Source organism: Amphiura filiformis, chromosome 5 (assembly GCF_039555335.1).
Source record: "Amphiura filiformis chromosome 5, Afil_fr2py, whole genome shotgun sequence".
NCBI lineage: Eukaryota > Metazoa > Echinodermata > Ophiuroidea > Amphilepidida > Amphiuridae > Amphiura > Amphiura filiformis.
This window is the reverse complement of record NC_092632.1, coordinates 76,296,701-76,319,168: the sequence shown is the minus strand read 5'-3', so window position 1 is coordinate 76,319,168 and position 22,468 is coordinate 76,296,701. Positions and strand designations below refer to the sequence as shown.

The following is a 22,468-nucleotide window of genomic DNA, read 5'->3' as shown; positions in this document are numbered from 1 at the left end:
TTATTCGCGCAAAACATATAAAAGTACACATTTTTATGAAGGCAAGACATCAATAAATCTTAATATAAATACAGATTTGGGGTAAAAACAACAATTTTGAAGAAAATCACAAAAAGTGAGTTTTTGGCAATATTTGTTAGGTACATCATAACAAAAACACACTCTTTCCAAAATATTTTATTTTGTTTTTAGCTCAATCTTGAGGCTCCATTCCAAAAACGGTTTTTTTTTTTTTTTTGATATTGGCCTTATTTTTGAGATATTGACCATATAAGGCATCAAAATGAACTTTTTAAAATTCAAAACGCCTATTTGCACAAAATGATGCCCAAAATCGGAAATGGACCAAAATATAAAAAATGAGAAAACCGTTTCTTGAGTCGATCATGCTTTTTACGATGATCATATTTGCTTACCTATAGATGCTGTATTTATTGAGTTATTGTGTACCTAAATCGCATATTTTACCGAGAAAATGAACATTGAAATAATGGCCGTTGAAGTTTAAAGTGGTCACATTTTGCACTTTCATCGAATCTCACAGGAGAATGCGACAGTTTTCGTTTTTGTAACTTATATTACGTGAACATCGGGTAAATCCACAGCCCCTTGAGAAGTTTGAGCGAAATCCATTCATAACTTGATATTTAAATCGGGGAAAGAACTTGAAAAACCCACATTTTATCAGCTAAAAGCGGAGCCATTTGACCACTAGGTTTTTGTGAAATCAGTGCTTCCGTGGTGTTTCCATAAGATGCGCCCGCGCATGCAGATAAGCGTTAGCATGTCGTCGCGTATTTGTATCGTTAACAAATTGCGCGATACGCAACGCGATGAGTTGTTGCGCGTGTACCTTGCTGGTACAACAAAGATTTTCTTTCCTTTTCACTTTCAAACACGAGTGGAATAGTGAAATAAAATCCTTAAAATATTGCAGTTGGAGTTTACAAATCTGGATTTTTATTCCTTGTATTTATAAAAAACATAACAAGGTACAAACATATCATAAAAACTCAATTTTGAGAAAGAAACAATGGCTAGAGTACACAGCCGCGTTAATATGTGACATGATCAAGGGGAATGAGTCACAAGTCGACCCTGGTCGAAAATGAGTTTTACAGAGGTTTCAAAAGAGGACATTTAGAGCTTTCAGAAACTGAAAACCCCATGTTGATACAACTTTTCTGTGCGAAGTTACATCAATTTATCAATAGCTGAAAACAATATAAAACAAAAGAATTTTAACACTGTCTCTGCCAATATCTCAAAATCATTATTAGCGACATCCGACTCATTTCCCTTGATCGTGTCACATATATCGTATCATCGCATCGGATGCATCCTATGTATGCATTAAATAACTGTAGATGGTTATTCGTCAGCGAAGTGTTACATGTAATCCGATTATCATCATGTCAACTGGATCACGCTTTTGAGTTCTACACCACAATCAAAATGATCGCAACACAAAGTCTATGGCATGTACCATCAGTTCCAAAAGGTGTGTGATCCAGTTACCAGGGAGTTACGTAACCACTTCGCTGGCGAATGACAAATATTTGGAATTGATGACCACTCAGGATATGAAACTTAATTATATGTTGTAATTTTGTTGAAAATTACAGTTTTTCTGTGTGAATTTATGAATGATGACCAATTCCTTCCGATATAACAGTATGTTATCTGCATATTAATAGTTACCAATTTTATACTTTGTTACATTCCTTTATGGTGATTGTGCCCTATGCATATTTTTATGGTAATTTGAAGTGCAGCTGAAGATGAACTCTTACTGATAAATAATTTTCCAATTCTTCTGAGGGATACAAAATCTAAAAGGGGAAAACATCTCAACTGATCATAGCTGGGGATTGAATTACAGTTTCTGCCTTTTGGCTTTTCTGGCTAAGGTTAGCTATACCTTGGCTATACCCAGTGGCAGCGCCTTCTGGGGGCATTTGCCTCCCAAATATTTTTCTTGCCCCAAGTTTGCCCCCCACTTTTGAGGCAAAAACCCCAAAATCATGTAAATTTCCACTTCTTGCAGCAATTTTGCACAAAAATTTGCCCATTTTGCCCCCCTGAAATTCACTTTGCCCCCCTAAAAAATTCCTGGCTAGCCACTGGCTATACCTTCTACATGTTCATCAATTGTAAGACAAATTTGGGGGAAAAGAGATATCTACCAGAATCTGTAAACCTCACGTGTGTGTGCCTTCCAACCTCAATGCTACATCACTATATCATTGTACAGATTATATTATGCAGCTGTGAATGCTCTCGGGTCATTCTGTGTGTGATAATAAAATTGTATTTTTATGCAAAGCCAATTTCTACCTAAATCTCAAGCTTCATGCATGGAACATTATAAATAATGAATTGTGAATTACAGGACATATTAAAAAGCAATACATGTAGATGTGTGTGGTAAATATATGCAGGGAAAATTAAAACAGGGTGCATTGGTGCTTATGGTAAGAATTAGAAGGATAGTCTTTCATTTCACATTTTTGTAGTTTGGACATGTAGTAAATAGTAAATATAGTGTATTTACTTTATCAATTGCTCATTAAAGACATTTACAAGATGTATGTGTACCCAGCAAACACAAAACATGTTTAATGTCGGGTTATACAAATGGTATAAAACGTATTAATAACATTCATAGAATATTTTTTCAAACTTGATCCAAACTTCCAAAGCATTCTACTGCAGTGCTATTTATATTTAATAAGTGTTTATAAAATATTTTGCAAAAATGTTTGCCCCAAATTTGCAATAGCATTTTGACATTTTAAAAATGTTGTTGCACTGTTTTTTCACATAAAACCTTTTAAATATGTTTTCTCTATATGACCTCTATATAACTTGATATCTATGTTATTGAAACGTTTTGACCAAAACCAAAACATGTTTATAACACATTTACATTGTCTTAAGGGGGTACTACACCCCTCGATAAATTTGTGTCTACTTTTGCATTTTTCTCAAAAACTAATAACACAGTGGTAACAAAAGTTATGTATATTATTGGGCAAGGAATCCAATTACTACACTGGAATTTCAGTGACCCAAGACAAGCGGTTAGATTATTTATGATAAGAAATAAGGTACCGCTATGATGTACCTCATTTCTTATCATATATACTGAACCGCTTGGCTTGAGTCACTGAAATTTCAGTGTAGTAATTGGATTCCTTGCCCCAATAATATTATACATAACTTTTGTTACCAGTGTGTTATTATTTTTGAGAAAAATGCAAAAATAGTCACAAATTTACCACAGGGGTGTAGTACCCCCTTAAAATTTGTTGGCGTGTGTTTGTTGGGTATTTAATCAATACAATAACTGAATGAAGACATTCTATGTAAAGTGCTCAGCATACAGATGTAGTTTGTAGTAAAGAATATGTGGCGTATATATATTTTGTCAACTGAATGAAGCCATTCTACACACAGTTCTCAGTATACTGTAGTTCGTAGCAAAGAATATTTGGTGTATTCATTTCTTTGAAGAAAAGTTGGTGTGTATTACTATATTGATTCACATATGGTATTCACATGCAGTATTGATTTGAAAACTTGACACCCTAACATATTCATATACCCAGCAAACTAAGGTTGCCAGAAAACATTTAAATGTTGGGGTTATCAAGAGTGTATCTACAATCCAGTGGTGATAGGTTCCACACACACTTTGGGGTCTATGCTTAAAACATATTCAATCAGCCCAAGGGTCTAAGGTTACAGGATATACCCTGAATTATATAAAGGTTATGAAACGTTTTTAAGAGCATTTTGAAATGTTGCCATACATTTGCAACTATCGCTATTTAAAACTTCTACAGGCCCGTCACGCGCAGGGGGGGGTGCGCACTTCCCCCCAAATTTGAAAAGGTATACAAAAGTTCCAAAATTTCAGAATTTGCGAGCGTAGCGAAAAAAAAAAAAAATCAGGTTTTTACGCTTTTTTGGACAAAAATGGTCCAAATTTTGGGAAGAAAGTCCACTTTTCACAAAATCACCCCCTTGGAAAAAAGTCCACTTTTTCAAAATCAGCACCCCCAAAAAAAATCCTGCGTCACGGGCCTGAACTTCTACAAGCGCTTTCTTTCAAAATGTTGTGCACAAATATTTTGTCAACATTTATATGAAAACATTTTGATAATCGTTCTTATCATTTTCATGATCTTGATAAACCCAACATTTAAAGGTTTTAAAAATGCTTAAAAATATTGTGTTGCTGGGTAGATTGCAAGGACACTCAGGATTTGTACATGTTTAAAAAAAATATCAGGTTCAAGTATTACCTCCATCACCAAATGATTTTGGTTCCAAAATGTGCCTTGTATGTTCTAATACTTAATGTATCCTGCAGTTATTTCATCTTGTTATATTGTTATAAATTTATTTTTGTTAATGTTTATTATGTATTGTATTAGAAGTGTAAAATGGGAAAAAATAAAACATTTGGAATACAAATGAGCAAAACACATTTAGTGTCGTGTGAATTTGTTGATTATAATTAAGTTGTTCAGTAAACTCATCCCCAAACCTACTAAAACAATGATAGAGATTAGGACTACATACGAGATGTGCAGAAATAAATTCTGCTTCCAACGCATTTTACAGATTTGTAATACAATCACCCGTTTTTGAATAATGGTCATTATTTAAGGGGGGTTAGTTACTTTTTTTTGAGATGTTTACATGTACATGTGTAGCTTGCAAATTTTATCAACTATTTTGGAAGTAAGGGGTGGTGCAATAATTATGTGTACCCCTGGGGGGGTGAATTCTCAAAATGGTCTGCCAAAAAACACTTGCCCCCCCCCTTTGACGTGCCAAAAAATCTTTGCCCCCCCCCTTACACATGCAAGATTTTGAGCGCAGCGAGCAGGAAATTTTGCATATTTGAATGTGTTCCTAACGTTTTCCTATGCCTTTTTAGGGCGTAATGTAGAAACGGTACCCAAAATATCTGTGCCAAAAATTGCTTGCCCCCCTTTCGACCTGCCAAAATCGCTTGACCCCCCTTTGACCTGCCAAAAATGCTTGCCCCCCTTCTGGCCTGCCAAAAATCTTTGCCCCCCCTATAATTCACCCCCGGGTACACATAATTATTGCACCACCCCTAAGCTTTACACTTAGGCTACTTAACGCCTACTCTTTTCAGGGTATGGTTTTGAACTGAGACAAATTCTTGTGTCAGGTTTTGAATAGATAATGGATATCCATGAAAACTTATTTCAAAATTTTGATTGTTTCGGACATTGAATTTGTGAGCTGCACATAATTGCATAGGCTACTGTGTTGTAATCCCGGGGTTGTAATATCCAACTGATGGCAGGCAGAAAATACATATTGGATGATGTCTTTGTCAAACAACCAAATCTGCAAAAAAGACTTGCACACAAACATGTACTCCCCATTCCAGAAAAATACAGCACTATTTTTTAAAAATATCACCAAGTTCTGCCAAATGAAAGATGGCTTAATCCTATAAAAAAGTTCACTATTTTACTAATTTCTTGAAAAAACAGCCAAATTACATGCATTTTCGGCATGTTTTCTGACAAACTTGTCACAAAAATCAAAGACATGGAACAAGTCTAAACATTCAAAATCTTCTGTTTATGCCAAAATTTTGCTCTAATTTTCACCTTTTTGTAAAACTTTAATTAAATGATTGATGGTCATAAGAATGAAACATGTCTTTTCCAATAATTAGAATGCATAAATTGAAATTAGACTTTGTTCAAGTCTTTAGAATGGATTGTCACATATGAAAAACACCCTAAAAATGCCAAATAGGGAATTTTAACTTTTATTGCCAGTTAGAACTAAACTGATGAATAATTAGGATTGAGCTGTGTTTTGTTTGGCAGAAGTTGATAATATATTTTTAATCTCAAAAAATTAGTGCTGTATTTTTTTGGAATGGGGAGGAGTCCTGGGTTTCTATGGTATAAATATCTTCTTTTTTTTTTTTTTTTTTTTGGAGTAAGGAAGATGAGGTTGTGATCACAAAGTGCCCCTTTAACAAATCTGGTATGTTTTGTTGTTTTTCTGTCAACTGCTTTCGTTTAAGGTGAGTGAGCCTGTGGTATGAGTGATATTTTTCCACTTTTAGCAATTTCACTAAAAAACTACAGTGTAGTTCTTATTATTGCATTGATCTTTATATTGGAAATGAGCCAAGAAAACCAACAGTCCTATTATATTTCCATATTTTGCAGTTCTTGAGTTGAAAATGTGAACCGATCAGACAGCCTCATTCTCCTCCACTTTTCATTAAAAACAGATTTTGGTAGAGATATGTTTTGTTTTATGGTGTGAATAGTGCAGCAATTATGCAACTCAGCATTTGGAAACACATTTAAATGTTACGCGTCATTGTAAGATAGCATGAAAAGTTGGGTCATGCCCTTGTAAGGCCAATAATTTATCAAAATTTAAATTTTGGGGCATTTCTATCATGAAAAAAAAAAAACCTGTTGAAGGTTGGAGGGTTGGGTGGAAATGACCCCGGTCATGCTGTTTAGCTTTGTCTTAACATATAGCTATCGATTTCCGAGATGTTGGGTCTTAAATAATGTTATTTCACTCCAGAAAATTGATTTCAATTCTTCATTGCTCACAATTATTTCAATTCCAATTCATGCCCAAGCCAAATCATTTTTATTCAAGATCGATTCCAATGCATTGAAATGAAAATCCCAAAAATTCATTTGAATTCACAAATTCAAATTTCAATGCATTGAATTATAAACATTAGGCCTACTCAAAATTCCAATCCAATTCATTTTTTCGTTGCTCACAATTATCTTAATTCCAATTCAATTCATGCCCAAGCCAAATAATTTTATTCCAATTCTATTCCAATACTTTGAAATGAAAATCGCTCAAAATCCATTTTCAATTTAAATATCAGTGCTTTGTGTTTACACTACATACTTTAGAAGAGTATCTAGGGAAGTTTCTATCTTTTGTTTCGTTTGCTAGGTCAGTCTTGCGACCGACCATTGAAAAATAATTATAGACTCATCTATTTGTTCCTCTGCACGGAAATCTTTAGTAAAAGGCGAAAGATTTATGCGTGTATTGCAGAGAAACCAGAGTAACGATAATTAGGTTGAGTAAGTAGAGTACCAGATTTGAATATACTTGTTCCATGGTGTTAATTTCATATCAATTGCTACTTCTGGTTTACGACTCTTTTCCTTCCAATTGAATTGAATCAATGCATTTATTCATTTAAAAAGGAAACTAAAACATGAAAAATGACCTACACTGATATCACAGTTGTTTAAGCATTTAATTTAAATCATTAGTTGTAGGTCATAGTAGAGCGCAGCAAAGGTCATATCAAAACTTTTGAGCCATCCTCTTGAGGGCACTATAATGTTGTGCCTGTACTGGCAGGGGAGGCTGTGTGTGTTTTTTCTATCTTTTACTTTATTATAATTAAAACGATATTTAATTATTTTATTTATTTTTTACCCACGTAAGTCGGGTGGAAAATAAATAAAATAATTAAATATCAAAAGCTAACGCTAAATAGGGCGCCTCCCTCTAATGTGTGACAATTTTCAACGAAGTATTTGGCGCAAAAGTATACATAAAATTATAATCGTGGTCCCGCGCATGAAATTTTATTTGATAACATGATCATGTTTGCCAAAATAAACAAATAATTGAAACATTATGAATGATCTATAAATCTGATTCTCTCGTGAAAGTTTGATGACCCGATCTGGCAAGTCCCATGCATGCTACTCCTACTCATTATATAAATATAACTCAGGTGATCATAACATCGGATATTGTTGAATGTCAGTGGCTTTGTAAATAAAATAAATACTGACTAAAGTCCACAATGTCATGTCAACGGTCAACAAACTATATTAAACCACTGTCAAATTATCGTATTTCTAAACAGTTCTTTATTTCCCTGTGACTTCATTCGCCGAGTTGAATTTCTAATTCTGCAAATCGGAACTTATACTTTTGTGGCAATTCCGTACTGCATGTTGAAGAGAATTATGGAGCACCGTTTTAAGGCAATTTTACTGTTAGCAACTGGTATCAGTTTGGTATTATCGTTGCCTCGAAGTGAAACACAATCAGTAGAGATAATTAGACCTAGCAATTTAAATGATTGTGATTGTCTTCAAGCTACATACGCACTTGACCATGTAAGTCTTTCCATGACCTCAGAATTAAAAGATGACGAGCATGGACCAGGACAAAATATTGTTTCCATTATATCTCTCCTTCGAGGCGATCAACAATGGCAGAAACTAAGTGAGCTTTCCATCCCCGAGAAATATCTCCATGAACGTCAGGTGGAAGGTACGTATTAAATCATAGATTTTAAATGCTTCATTCAATATCAAAATATATAGGGGTTATTTTGACTTTTGTCTATACATCTCATGTCGTACCTCCCCAGTCCCCCCCCCCCCCCACTTTTTAAGGCAAAAACCAGAAATTACAATATTTCCACTTTTCCGGCAAATTTGTTGTGCAAAATTTATTTAGATTGCCCCCCGAAAATCATGGTGCACTGGTATAATAGTAATTAATTATATGATTTGATATTGAGTCCAAATCCCGGGAGGAGGGGGAGGGCACTTCAATATGACAATATGCTCAAAGAAGTCTAGGGAATTTGTATCTTCTCTGCTGTTTTTTCCGAATCTCATACGTATTTATTTTGTTGATACAGGTATTGAAAACATGATAATCGCTTCTGCTCACAACCTGTTGGAATTATTGAAGAGAACCCCTGACTTAATTTTAGACCAACTGATCTCTGCATATGACGACATGATAAGCAATCTTCATTCCCAGACCTATCATCTCAAATTTAACCACGCTATAACGTCCATTTTCTACCACTCTTCAATAATCCACACTGCTGAACGACTTCTGCAGGGTGTACCTCTGGACCAATTGTGTCCACCGTACCAGGCTTACAAACATCGCGGATTCTTTGCTTGCAAACAAGAATATGAAGAGTACTTTTATCAGTTTGCAATGAATTCTCCATTGTTTGATTGTACAACTAAGCAATGTCTAGAGGAAAGTCTATCGCATCTGTCATCATCGTCATGGAAGGCAGATGGTATGCATGGTATGGAGAGAACCAAAAGGAGTTTCCCGAGTTTGAATGAAACTCTCAAAGCTTTCGCGAAATGGAAAGCATGTGGTGCCACAGATTGCAAGGTGACAGGATGTGAAGATTCCAAGGTACAGTAAACATAACAGTGACCCCCGGGAGTGACCCGCAATAATTTAGGTGTGTTTGGGGTGGGTGCATGGTGTTTGGGCCAAGTACCATGCACAGGGCATATTGATAATTTTGTCTCATATGGACCCTCCAATATTTAAATTCTTCCGGACCCTATGATACATCATGATCTCGTGCACGCACAAGTCTAGTCAGTGAGGGGACTGGCACAATTTTCAAGACACCTGTCCTGATGGAAGGGACACATGTTTCCCGGGACATGTTGGTCATCAATGGATGACTGTCCTGTCATATGTCATGTATGTAGGCCTACATGACTATACGTATTATGAAGATCATACGTTTTTCCCCCAGAATGAGGATGAGCTAAAACATTTTCTTTTTCTTTTATAGTTTGATCTTGGATGGAACATTTTGGGTTCGGACTGGGGATGTTGTGGTGACTACCCTGATTGCTGCTACCTGGCAGAGAACACTTGCTTGATACATGATGCAGTCTGTACATGCTGTACATTTACATATTTTTGTGTTGCCGAATTTTGTGTTCCGGATCCGTGGTGCAACTCGTGATTGAAACCTAAATCGTGTAATAATACCGTAAAGATTCGCCTAATGGCGCATGAATTTTAGGCAAAACTTAAACCTCCCGTAAAAATCCCATCAGCAAAATGGCATGGACCCTTAAAATTAGCTAGGCTACTTCTTGTTGGGATTTTCAGAAGCGGGAACTCTCTATCAAGTTTTTATTTGGTATAAACATGATACACGAACATGGGCTCCTTTGCCTTAGGGTAAATTTCACGTATATAAGGCAAAGGAGCCTATGTGCGTGTGTATCATGTTTATACCAAACAAAACAAAACTTAGACATAGGCCTAAATATGATAGATCATTATGCAAATATGATAATGAAGCTATAGCCTATATACGCTGTATTTTCGGTTATTCCTTCATGTAATTTTACACGAAATTAGGGTTAGGGTTAGGGTTAGAGTTAGGGTTAGTTTAGGGTTAGGATTAGGGTTAGGATTAGGGTTAGGGTTAGGATTAGGGTTATGATTAGGATTAGGCTTAGGGTTAGGGTTAGGATTAGGGTTAGAGTTAGGATTAGATTACACGAAATAATTACATGAAGGATCGACCGTATTTTCTAATTTCAAGTAACTATACCAAACCGCTACATCCACATGGGGAAGGATTATAGGGGCACAACAATTTTTGGCAGGTCGAAGGGGGGGTAGATATTTTTGGATTTTTTGACAGGTCAAAAGGGAGGCAATAGACTTTTGGCACTCACATTCATGGGGTATACCTTTTATATAAAACTTACGGGTAACAGTATATGGAAACGTTCTATAATTTGCCAAAGTTCCTGCTCGCTATGCTCACTTGGGCCCTATATCTATAGCCCATAAAGTTTGCAATTTTCTCCCATTTGGCATGTCAAAGGGGGGGGGGGGCAAGATATTTTGCCAGGCCGGGGGCAGGCAATTTGTCAGGCCGAGTGGTGGTGAGGTTTTTGGCAGGCCAAGGGAGGGGCAAGCATTTTTTTGGCATGACCATTTTGAAATCCCCCTGACATAATTATTGCATAACCCCTTGTGGATAAATGGATCAATAAATCATTGATAGCTCAATTAAGTTGCTTGATTTACCGGCTTGATTTATTGATTGATTGGCTGATGAAAGACTCAATGATTGACAATTGATTTACATCGTGAGTATCTTGTCAAGACAAAATGGCAAGTTGCCTGAAAGACGTAAAAGGTTGGTCTAAGTAGTGCCAGGTTGACTCAGACCAGGGATGGGGATAGTGCAGTGTAAGCTGTAACCCTCTCCTATTTAGGTCTTGGGAGAATTAAAACGAAAAAAAACATTCTCATCTTGTCTATAGAAAAGGTATAACAGATGATAAAATTGCTCTGCCGTGACAAAAAGAATGGTCACTTTTTTTTGCAAAATACTTTTTATTAGTTAAATTAGACCTAAATTGATTTGTAATATTAAAATCCTCCTGCGAATTAAATGTATGGCTATGGCTGAGTCGTCTCTGAAAAGTTAGAAAAAAAAATCTCATAACTAAATAACTTGCTTAAAATTCTGTACACACAAATTATCGAAAAACAACCACAAAAGGACTGAAGAGATGGACACGGACAATTTGCCAAATTTTGATGAAAGTCAATTGTTGATATATCTTTACAAATTATAAAGTGGCACTTATAAACTTCCGTACCGGTACTTGATCACTATCAGCCGGACCCAAAACCCGAAACAACCTTGATCTTTTCCGATAATGCCCACGACTATAGCCTTCGTCAAGAGCCGCCATCAAACAAGCGTATAATCTTTTCGATACCGCTATTTGTGCGTAAGTTTACTGGTAAGCAGGGTTTATGTGGGGGAATGTAAACAAAGATGGCTGCCTACACAGACGAAAATGTGGCAATTTCTGGAGACGTGTTTAGGCTGTTTTCACCCACTGACTGGCGGAAATATGTGTACAAAGAAGTCCTCGTTGAAAGTGCCGATAAGAAGCAACATAAAGGATGGGTTCAAACGATAGATCCTGTGTCGAAAAGGTTTGTTTGGAGCTGGTATTAAAATGGAACAAGTGTGTCATGCAATGCATGATGATGTGTGTACCTGGCACAACTACTGGCGGCTGTGTATTAAATTACATGGATCGCTGACACACATTCGATGGGTGTAGTATTAAATGACTGTAATGTAGTATTGTAGTGCACCGTCGTAGACGTAGCCCGAGCGCCTCCGTCACTACGATTTCCACTGAATTCTCCGCACGCAGCTCTGAGATGTCTACCTTTATTATTATACACAAAATGACAAATACCACATTTCCTAGCGGTCCTATTAGTTCACCACGTAAACTTATGGCTCAAAATTCGGACCGCTTCGCCAATAAGTTTAGGGGCGCAACACTAAATCACTACGCATTTTATGTAAGAACGAAATTCGCTAATATAGTGCATAGTGAATATGAGATTGTAGCGACCATATCTACCGACATGTTCACTTTAAATCACTCAAAATCAGCTCATATGAATTGACAAGTGTCTTCAATGATAAGATGCAGAAAAACCGGACATTTAATCTCAAAAGCAATTCTCTGTGGCGGATGAAGACAACTTCCGATTTTGAAATGTGAGTGGTGAATTTAGTATATTTTAGGCCATATTTTTTGCACCGCTGAAATAGCGAAAAAAGTCAACGGTCATCGATATATGCCGACAAAAGTTTTGGAATCTACAGAAACAGAGCTTTAATTTGATACCAAATTTATTTTGCCAAGTATTGCAGGGACGCCAGGAATGGCGCTCAAGTAGGCGAAATCACACGTTATCCTATGGGACGCTTATTTAGTGTTGCGCCCCTTTACTGCTTTCTTTGTTTTGAAATTGGTTGACGTTTTAATGATCCCTGATTTCCGGTCGATTATTTTAGCTGTGTCACGTCACATGCATGACGCTACTGGGTACCAGCGAAACTTCAGAAAAAAAAAAATCGCGATCGCCGATAACGATGTGATTATGGGACTTACATAGGATTACAGAGAGAGATTTCTTGCCAAAATTTGACCATTTCTAGTTAGCTTGGCCCTACTTGGTCTGTGTTATATGAAAAAGGACAGTCTTAAGTAAGTAAATGTGCAACGCTTTTGATGTTTTGATGTTTTGGAAGACTGGGAGGGATCAGAACAAAAAAATGATGGAGCCTATTCTTGACTGTGTAATATTCCTTCAACCAGTTGCCGTGCGGTAACAGTCTTATACGATGGACAGATAGTATCAGTTTGTGAATGAGGACATCGTATAAGTTCCTTGTACTAGCGGTCCTATAATAGGGATGACCAATGAACCATCAACTTGATTAGAACACTCCCATAGACATGCAGGGAGCTCAACTGTGCACTGCTTGCACATACATTTCTAAATTGATCTCATTCTTTTATTTTTCAATATTTTTCTGTAAAATTTGGGGAAGTTACTGCCAATTATATTTTGTAACTATCTTGCAAATTACAGCAACATAACTTATTTTGTTTTTCTGTAAGTGTGAGTCAAAATTGGTCCATCGCCACAGTGCGCTTAATTGCCAGTGGCTGAGTTTAGCACTGCTCAAGAATGGCACAAAATATTCAAATCAGTAAGATCAGGTGAAAAACGTGGCCTACTGAGCTGTAATTTGGCAGAGTTGCCAGTAATACCTCTATCATACCCTCTGTAAAAAGGTTAAAAAATTGAACAAGTAGATCTCGAGTTACAAATTAAATCACCAGCTTCCCTTTGGAATTTTTATATTCCTTTCAAATCAGGTTAAGAAGACACCTTTCTGAACATAAATGTGAAGTTTCGTGCTCATTCGATGTATTGTTCACCTGATCTTAACCCTAAACGTTTTCTTATATTTAGGCCTATAACATCTACAACTTGCTGCTGGCTATACCTTGTTTAGGACTTTCAAAAGAAGTACCTGAATGTGCAACCATAACTGTTTCAAAATAGCCCGCGATAGTCATGCAGGTAACTCCGAGGTCAAGCATTGAATTGGTTTGAACAAAGATACTCATAATGTATTGAGTGCTACTTTGGTTTGAATGAGGAATACTACAGGAATACACATGAGCATGATGAGGATAATCTCTATTGTTGTGAATGAGTCAATGACCTTCAAAACTTAAGATTTTGTTTAAATACACCTACTAATTGGTCATATTAAACCCAATAACATTGAAATTCTTGGTTGTGAAAAAAAGTTCACCTACTTAGTGCAATTTTGATTTTGTGCCATATCGGCTATCTTGGATGATTTTTGGCAAATGTCCTCTAAATGCATGATTTCAATGCCTTGGTTTGAAAAAATAAGTTATGCCAGTGACTAGTTAAGTGCCATTTCATAAGAAACCCTTTGATACTTTCACAATATGCTTGTTTCATGTTTGCAAATATGTTAAAATAAAGAAATATATAAAGGTAAATATATGCTTATGCCAATTTTGCTCCCTAACTGCTATTTTTGGACCTTGTCATTTTATTTCGCTCCAATGACCGGTCAGAATGGGAAACTTTGATAATTCATAATTCAAAAGTTTTGACCGATTTTGACCATTTAACCACCAAAATACTTCTGTTGATTAGTTCTACTCAGAAAACAATCTTTTGTAGCAATAGGGTCAACATGAAATTTTGATGGTTATCCCTACCTATAAACGTGAAGATGAGACAAACAAAACTTATTTGGTGCATGTTTGCAAATTTTGAGCACATTTGAGGATGTACAACTTTTAAGAATGCTCGCTTTGAGTTGCTTGAGTATATTCTCAATCTCAAATCATTGGCCGTGAGTCTCACGCATTGGTTCACTTTCTCACGCCAAGGTAGTATAATCTCACGACTACGTAGTAAATCTCACGCAAAAAGCTGGAAAATGAATAAAATCTCACACATCATCATGAATAATTTGTTGCTCCTACACATCCCCTCCAACTCAAAATCGACTTTCACGGGCCTAATAGGGCATAAATAGGATTTATAGGAGGCTTTAAAAAACAGGACCAAAGGAAGATGCACAATTGCACAACTTATTCCAACTTTCTCTTGCATTTCCTCACAGTTCGGCCCCCTAGATTGGGCCACTGTGTCCTGTGGTATTAAATCTGACCCTGCACTCATATTTTCACTTCTAAGCAGGTGTAATTAGGAGGAAATGGCATTACAGAAAATTTCCAACATTCGGTGGCGGTAACAGGAATTTTTTCGGGGGAGATTGAGGGGCAAAGTGAATTTCAGAAGGGGGGGCAAAATCAACAAATTTTGCACAAAATTGTCAGTTTTGTCGTAATTTTGGGTTTTTACTGGGGGGGGCAAGAGTTCTTGCCCTCTCTGGTCCTGACTCCTGTCACTGCCAACATTAACTTTTACATCAATTGTCTTTTTTTCTTTTACAGCATTGTGTTAGTTGGCAGTCAATGTAAGGAGAATATTCCAGTCCAAGTTGTTGTTGGACATGCTATAAAAAGTATAACTATACTGAGTGAGGTGGAGGAACACTTACTTGAAGATCACAGACTATGGCTGGACAGATTATTTACAAAATCCACCTTGCAGCCCGAGTACTCATCACAAGACTTGTTAAATCGCAAATTAGAACTAAAATCGTGGTTAGAGCGTAATCGTGTACCGGTTCAAGTATCTGGAGATGAAGGGGAACTGTTGAGTATATCAGATGCATTATTCATTCAACCGCCGTATGAAGCTGAGAACTGTATCAGCACCAATGAGATTATTCTTGGAAGAGTGCAAGCTTTGATCAACTCAAAACCAGGAAACACGGATCAAACATAACGTACAGGAGGACACCATAATAGACTGCCAATATATGCTGTATGAGCCACAGCAGCTGAAGGGAGTATACTTCCAAATATGTTTTGCGGTACAATAGAACTGCATGCTCCAGAGTCCAGCCATGATAATTGTACACAAAATCCCTCACTTCTTACTTGCTTAAATCATCCATGGGTGCTTAGTCTTTTGTTGTCAAAAATATGACCCCTTAGTATTGTGAAACTAAATTTAGCTCTCAATATCTAAGTGGGTCTTACTTATTTTTTGTATACATTTGCTATGGAGCAAGAAGAAACACTGCAATGCATATTGGGACACTCCCTTCAGCTGCTGTGGTATGATACTGATACACACTGGTACCCATCAGTTTCCAGAGATTATGGACAAGACACCAAGACTGTCATATGAAAATCCAGTTGAAAATCAGCACACATTGTAGAAGTGGTAAAAGGTCATTTAATAATAATAGGATCCAATGTTGCATAAATAGCAGGTTTTTCAATAAACACCAACTGATGGGTACCAGTCATTTTGATATAAAAGTTGTTATACATGTGTGATGTAATCTGTCAAAATGAGTCAGAGGTCAAGTAAACATATTTATTTTCATATTTATTCTTGTTTATTTTGCACACTACAATAATTATGATAAAAGTCATATTGTAAATGGTCATTTGTCAAAATTATCAGACAATTGCCACATGCATCAAACATTTTCAACATTATCTGGAAATTTGGAAAAAACAGCCCTTTTCTTTCAAACTTGACAGAATTTTTCTGGATTTAAGTATACTGATTGGAAAGAATGAACAGTTTACCAACCCTAAGTGTTACAACTAAACATGACAACAAATAAATACAAATTTGTGTTTATTTGTTGTCATGTTTAATAGTAACACTGTGGGTTGGTAAATTGTTCTTTCTTTCTTATTAATATATTCATGTTTCCTCTCGTAGCAAGCAATTGTTCCCCATTGTGTTTATTTGTTCTTGTGCAGGATGCGTATCCCCATTACCTACTTTATATACTGATGGGCCCAATTTTTGTGGAAAATTGTATAGCGATGGACCCCCATTTTGTTTTTTCACAGGCACCTCCCTACCACCCCTTAGACCACTTTGGTTGGAATTGTCCATCAGCAAACATGCAAATCACACAAGTATTGATACTGCCTTAATTGCACAGTACTGGGTATACATCGATAAATTTAAAGTATCATCAAGGCTGAGCCTCAACTACATCACGGTTCTGAAGTGCCACTTTCGAAAATGAAATGAACCTTGAGTGCCACTATCCAATGCAAGCGAAAACACTGGTTGAAAAAATGATGGGATGTTTATTATTGGGGGGGGGGAGCCTATCAAGAGAACATGGTAGGCCTATAATGCCAACTAGAAATAATCCACTCTGCAAGTGTAAATTGTTGTCCTCGGTTACTAGTGCTAGTATATGTACTGTACCGTATCATGCCATATGTGAAAGCCTCACTCGCAGGAAAAGAAATGTACATAAAAAAGTAATAAAATATGTATGTCAGATTTTGTCTTTATCAAATTGCTTTTATGTTTGCTAGTATCCGATTCAGTGAGCACATTCTATGCTTGTTCCAAATTTGTACATCCATATCAAAATGATGATGCACTTGTCACTTGCTACATGTATGTCTCTTTTTACATAATAGCTAGGAATAAATACCAGACTCACTTCAAATCATCCCCAAGTCGCATGGTTTAGGAATACAGCATTCCGTAACCAAATGACTTGGGGATGATTTGAAGTGACGACCACTTGATATGAGTCTGGTATTTTATTCCTAGCTATGAGTATTATGTGACATGAGACACATGAAGCAGTCAACAAGTGCTTAGTTTTGATCATGTAAACACAGCCAAATTAAAAAGTCTCCAGTAGTTCCGTCCCCATTTAATCAGAGTCTGATGAGTTTATGGCAAGATAATTTTTGTAATAATTTTCTATACACTTTCCTTCGAAGATTGATACCAAATTTGATATCAAAAGTTTAATCATCGTGAGCATAGGAGCCGTTGTTTGGAAATTCGAAAATTTGGGGGTGGGACTTTACTCGAAGGTGGGACTATACTCGCGTCAGTACGGTATATAAATTATTTTACCATAAACTCATCAGAATCTGATTAAATGGTGATGGAACTACTGGAGACTTTCTTTTTTGGCTGTGTTTATATTGGATGTACGAGGGGGTATCCAAAAGTTTTTGACATCACTCAGAAGTAAAAGAGCTATACCGATGAAAATTTGTCAGTGTAATCACTGGTCCTTATGTACATTATGGTCCAAAAATGGTCTCATACGTATGTTTACTTTCTTCACAGGTGGCGCTAGACGGGAAGTAGGCACATAACCTTTTCATGATAAGATCCTCCACTTTCTTGAGTTTTTTCACTGTGGCCGCATCATCCATAACTTGATGGACGTCCACCTCTTGGCTCATCTGTGAGGGACATGTGGCCAGTTTGGAAATTCCTTTTTCAAAAAGCAATAGTGCCATGTGATGGGCAATCATCACCGTAGATTGCTTTCATTTCATCATAGATTTTCTGAGCATTGTAGGCCCAACCCTTCAGATGCAGGAACTTAATCACGCTGCGTGCCTCAATTTTCACCATCTTGCAGGTTATGCGCCTACTGCCCATCTAGCGCCACCTGTAAAAAAGTAAACATACTTATGAGACCATTTTTGGACCATAATGTACATAAGGACCAGTGATTACACTGACAAAATTTCATCGGTATAGCTCTTTCACTTTTTAGTGATGTCAAAAACTTTTGGATACCCCCTCGTACACATATGCAAAAAACAATATTTGATTAAGTTTAGGGTAGGGCATTCTGGTTCAGGGAATCATTGATGATCCCTTGAATATGATCACCTAAACATACTTGTACTACCTGCCCTGATCGGTTTGACATTGTATGGATTTTGAAAGTGTGCTAATATCTCAAATCACTTTAACCATGCCATCACTTAACCCATTTACTTATGTTACATTGTACTTTATGGCCGTAAATTCTTGGTTTGATTTATATTATATTACACAATCTGCTTCACAGGAGCCAAATGAGACTTTTTGAAAATTGAGTTACTATAATCATTACCTTATACAAACATCAGGCTACTAGTATCATGCTGAAAACACCAAAGGTCTAGCATACTTGGTTCGAAAGTTTTGAAGTTTTGTGATGTCTATTTTCTTATGTATTTTATAATTGTTTTGAGTCCATATTTTTGCCTTTATCTCCTGCCCATGTAAACCAGATTGTGTCACATATATGTACATAACTAGGTACATAATAACAACAACAAAATTGTATCTACTATTAATTAAGTCACAGGGAAATCAAAGACATATGCAACTTCAACTTGAATAGTAAAATAACTTTTATTTGGTACTGATACAATCAGACACAAGCAGATTTTCTTACATGTATGTTATCTGCACTTTTCTGTAAATATTTCAAATGGGTGGAATATCAATATTACTATAATGACCAAGGTATTGTTCCATTCTGGCCATAACTCATATCCTCAAGTTGGAAAACATTTATTAACAAATTCCAAAAGTGACCCAATGAAACAAAAACATCATTAATTTTTTTTTTCTTCAAAATTTCTCAAAATGTTTTAATAACATTTGATGTTGGGTTATTTTTGTAGCAAATATTTCTTCATTAATATTTTAACAATTTATTGTATTATTTTGAAAGATATATTCTATCAACATTTGACTAACATTATTTGCATACTTTTTATGACAAAATTTGAAAATGTTATCGCCTTGATGTAATTAAAACATATTATTATAGCCTTCATATAATAAAGGGATGGGGTATGAGCGTTTGGACAGTATTTATTGTGGGACATTAGAGCACATCAGACATATTATATAATACAAAGAATGTCCTTCTGATATGAAATAATTTTGATTTTTTGAAATTTGCAATGTAATACACATTTTATGGCAAATCATTAAAAATTGATATTTTTGATATTTAACAGTACTCGAAGCAAACTTTATAAATCTGATGATATGTACTTAAAGTGTATGTAGGTGGGATGAAAAGCCAATGATCAATTGAAAATTTTGACCTTTCGTATTGAATATATGGATTTTTTCCCCAAAACACCCAAAAAAATAGGGTCTTTTTGGGGAAAAATCCATATCTTCAATATGAAAGATCAAAATTTTCAATTGATCGTCGGCTTTTCCTCCCAGCTACATACACTTTAAGAATATATCATTAGATTTATCAAATTTACTTTGAGGACTGTTATATATCAAATATGTTAAAAATATCCAATTTTAATAATTTGTCATAAAATTTGTATTATATCATGAATTTCAAAAAAAAATTATTTGATATCAGAAAGACATTCTCACTATTCAGAATGCAATTCGATATGTCTGATGTGCTCTCATGTCCCACAAAAATACTGTCAAAACGTTCATTCTAGATCCCTTAACACAACAATAAAACATTTCTGGCAACCTTCGTACACCCTTTTGAAATGCTAGGAAAATGTTTTTTGTTCCATGGGTACTCAATTTACAGTGTTATTATACAAATGGCATTGCCTAAAATCTCCAATTGTTTTATTTTTAGTTTGCTGTCATTTTGTAGCTTTTAGAATCAGTCCCTAGAAAGTGAAATAAACCTTATTTACACCTATCCACAAGAAAGGTATATATAAATACCCTATCTGTCTGGTTTGGATGCAACCACTGTTCCAGCATAGACCCTGGTAGATATAGCGCCTATGGTTCCAGATGGAATAAGATTCGGAATTTTATATTAACTTGGACTGTATAGCTTGAAATGATTTTTTTCAAACACTGAAATCGTAATTCAATTTAGTCATAATGAATGTGATAAAATTAATCATGAGATGATGAAATAAAGAAAAATTAAATAATTAAAATATGAAGGTTTGTAGACTAGATGAATGCTGACCAAGACTTGATTACATCTATGAGCATGCATATTCCAATCAAATACCCATGGTGAGATTTGGCTTATGATCAACGTACAGGGTGGTAAAAAACCAAGAAACACACTTTTTTACTTACAGTAATTTCTACCTACTTCCTAAAGTTTAGCTAAAATTCTAGGAAAGTCTCTCAAGAATAAGCTAATAATGCTAATTTGAATAAAAGTGAGGTAAATCCACATTATCCATGGGTGGCTTGATTTAAATCACACATTTCTGAGGGTGTGATCACATCAGGCCCTTTTGATGTAGGGACGTGGGGTCGATGGGCCAATAGCGAAGTGCAGGAGAAATTTGCCAGCATGGTTCATAACGGCAAGATTTGGGATGATTTAGCCAAGGAATTCAATGCACAGTACCCCAAGAAGACGCACACTGGCGGCCAATTAAATACCAAAATAAAGGCGCTAAGGAAATGGTACAAGGAGCACAAGAAAGGGCAGGGGAAATCAGGTAAGTCATGGGTATCACCCTTCAACGAGTGTGGTGACGAAGTAATGAAGATGTTGAAGTGTTTGGAGGAGGAGGTCTCATGGGCAGATACCAAGATCACTTACCATCCCCAATAAGATGAAGCTGGCATTGAGTTTAACAAGCTGTTTGAAGATGGCATATCCAGTCATTTATTTTCTTAATAGTCTCATTGATATGGTTATCACATTTGAAGAAAAATCATCATCAGAAGGATTGGGTTTGAGAGCAGGCCAGGACATGAGCAAGAACTACTTGGACTCAACCAAGAGGATAACATTGGAAAAGTTGAAAAGACAGGCAATGCTCAAGTTTGAGAAACTTTGTCAACTACCACTGGGAACTTCCATGCCAAGGAAACCTTATAAATGCAAGTCATTCTAGTAGCAGGAATCCCCATAAGACATCTTACAAAACCTCAAAGGAGATGCTATCCCACTCCTGAAAAAGATGGATGATTCCCTCAAGAAATTCAAAGTATGTCATCAGCATTTCACGGTGGGACATTCATTGGTAACCATGTCAACAGATGTTTGAAGGTATTTATTTGTAAATGTAACAATTTAAAAAAAAAAATCAAAATCTCAAGTCATTTAAATATTATCAAATGCTATTATTTATATTATTATTATTCAATTATTATTCAGAGCAGGGACGTGCCACTCTGAAATTTTTTTTAAATTGTTTCCACCCATTTCTTATGCACTAACAATTAAAAAGTTCAATTTACGATACACTTGAAAGTCCTACTTTGATGGACTTGGCACATCGTTTTTAATTGACTTACATTTCTTTTTAAAGAGCAATTTTTGTAGTCAAAATCTGGATTTTGCAGAAAGAAAGCAAGCAAGAAAGAAAGCAAGGATTGCCTACTTGAAAATCTATGCCACACTACATTTTTACTATCTTCTGTAGATAGCAGTGAGGAATTGCTGTAAAAAGCCTATTAACACTGCAAATTGATGGGAGATTTTGACCATAAATTGCTCCAACTACATAGACTTTTGTGTTTTAAAACTTTTGTTACGTTTAAATACTATATCTTGGTTGCAGGGCTTTTAACTTTTTAGAATTGCTTGGCGTTAGACAGAGGCGTACCGGGGCGAAAATAATTTTTTTGACGACTATAATGTTCATTTTGACCATGATTATCTGAGCCACGGCGCTCGAGAATATAAAAGGTGTGTGTGTGTGGGGGGGGGGGCAGTGGTAGGGACAGCAACTTATTATTACGATGCGTGAGATTTTATTCATGTGACGGCTTTTGCGTGAGATTTACTACCTAGGCGTGAGCTTATACTACCTTGGCGTAATACCGTGAGAAAATGACCGAATGCGTGAGAGTTGAC

At 36.0% G+C, this 22,468-nt stretch overlaps 2 protein-coding genes and 1 non-coding gene across 3 annotated transcripts; 2 read left to right on the top strand and 1 right to left on the bottom strand.

The window, feature by feature from the left end:
- Nucleotides 1–7,003: 7,003 nt before the first annotated feature.
- Nucleotides 7,004–7,124, bottom strand: LOC140153864 (U5 spliceosomal RNA). The gene has a single exon (XR_011859196.1). It is a non-coding gene; the product is annotated as a U5 spliceosomal RNA (small nuclear RNA).
- A 789-nt stretch (nucleotides 7,125–7,913) lies between these two features.
- On the top strand, nucleotides 7,914–10,191 carry LOC140153743 (uncharacterized). Its single transcript, XM_072176574.1, has 3 exons — nucleotides 7,914–8,355; nucleotides 8,732–9,255; nucleotides 9,650–10,191. Exons 1-3 carry the CDS (start codon nucleotides 8,031–8,033, stop codon nucleotides 9,824–9,826), a joined length of 1,026 nt encoding a protein of 341 aa, XP_072032675.1. The 5' UTR covers nucleotides 7,914–8,030; the 3' UTR covers nucleotides 9,827–10,191.
- A 1,293-nt stretch (nucleotides 10,192–11,484) lies between these two features.
- On the top strand, nucleotides 11,485–17,244 carry LOC140153744 (gem-associated protein 6-like). The gene is made up of 2 exons (XM_072176575.1): nucleotides 11,485–11,838; nucleotides 15,225–17,244. Exons 1-2 carry the CDS (start codon nucleotides 11,675–11,677, stop codon nucleotides 15,619–15,621), a joined length of 561 nt encoding a protein of 186 aa, XP_072032676.1. The 5' UTR covers nucleotides 11,485–11,674; the 3' UTR covers nucleotides 15,622–17,244.
- The last annotated feature ends 5,224 nt before the right edge of the window (nucleotides 17,245–22,468 follow it).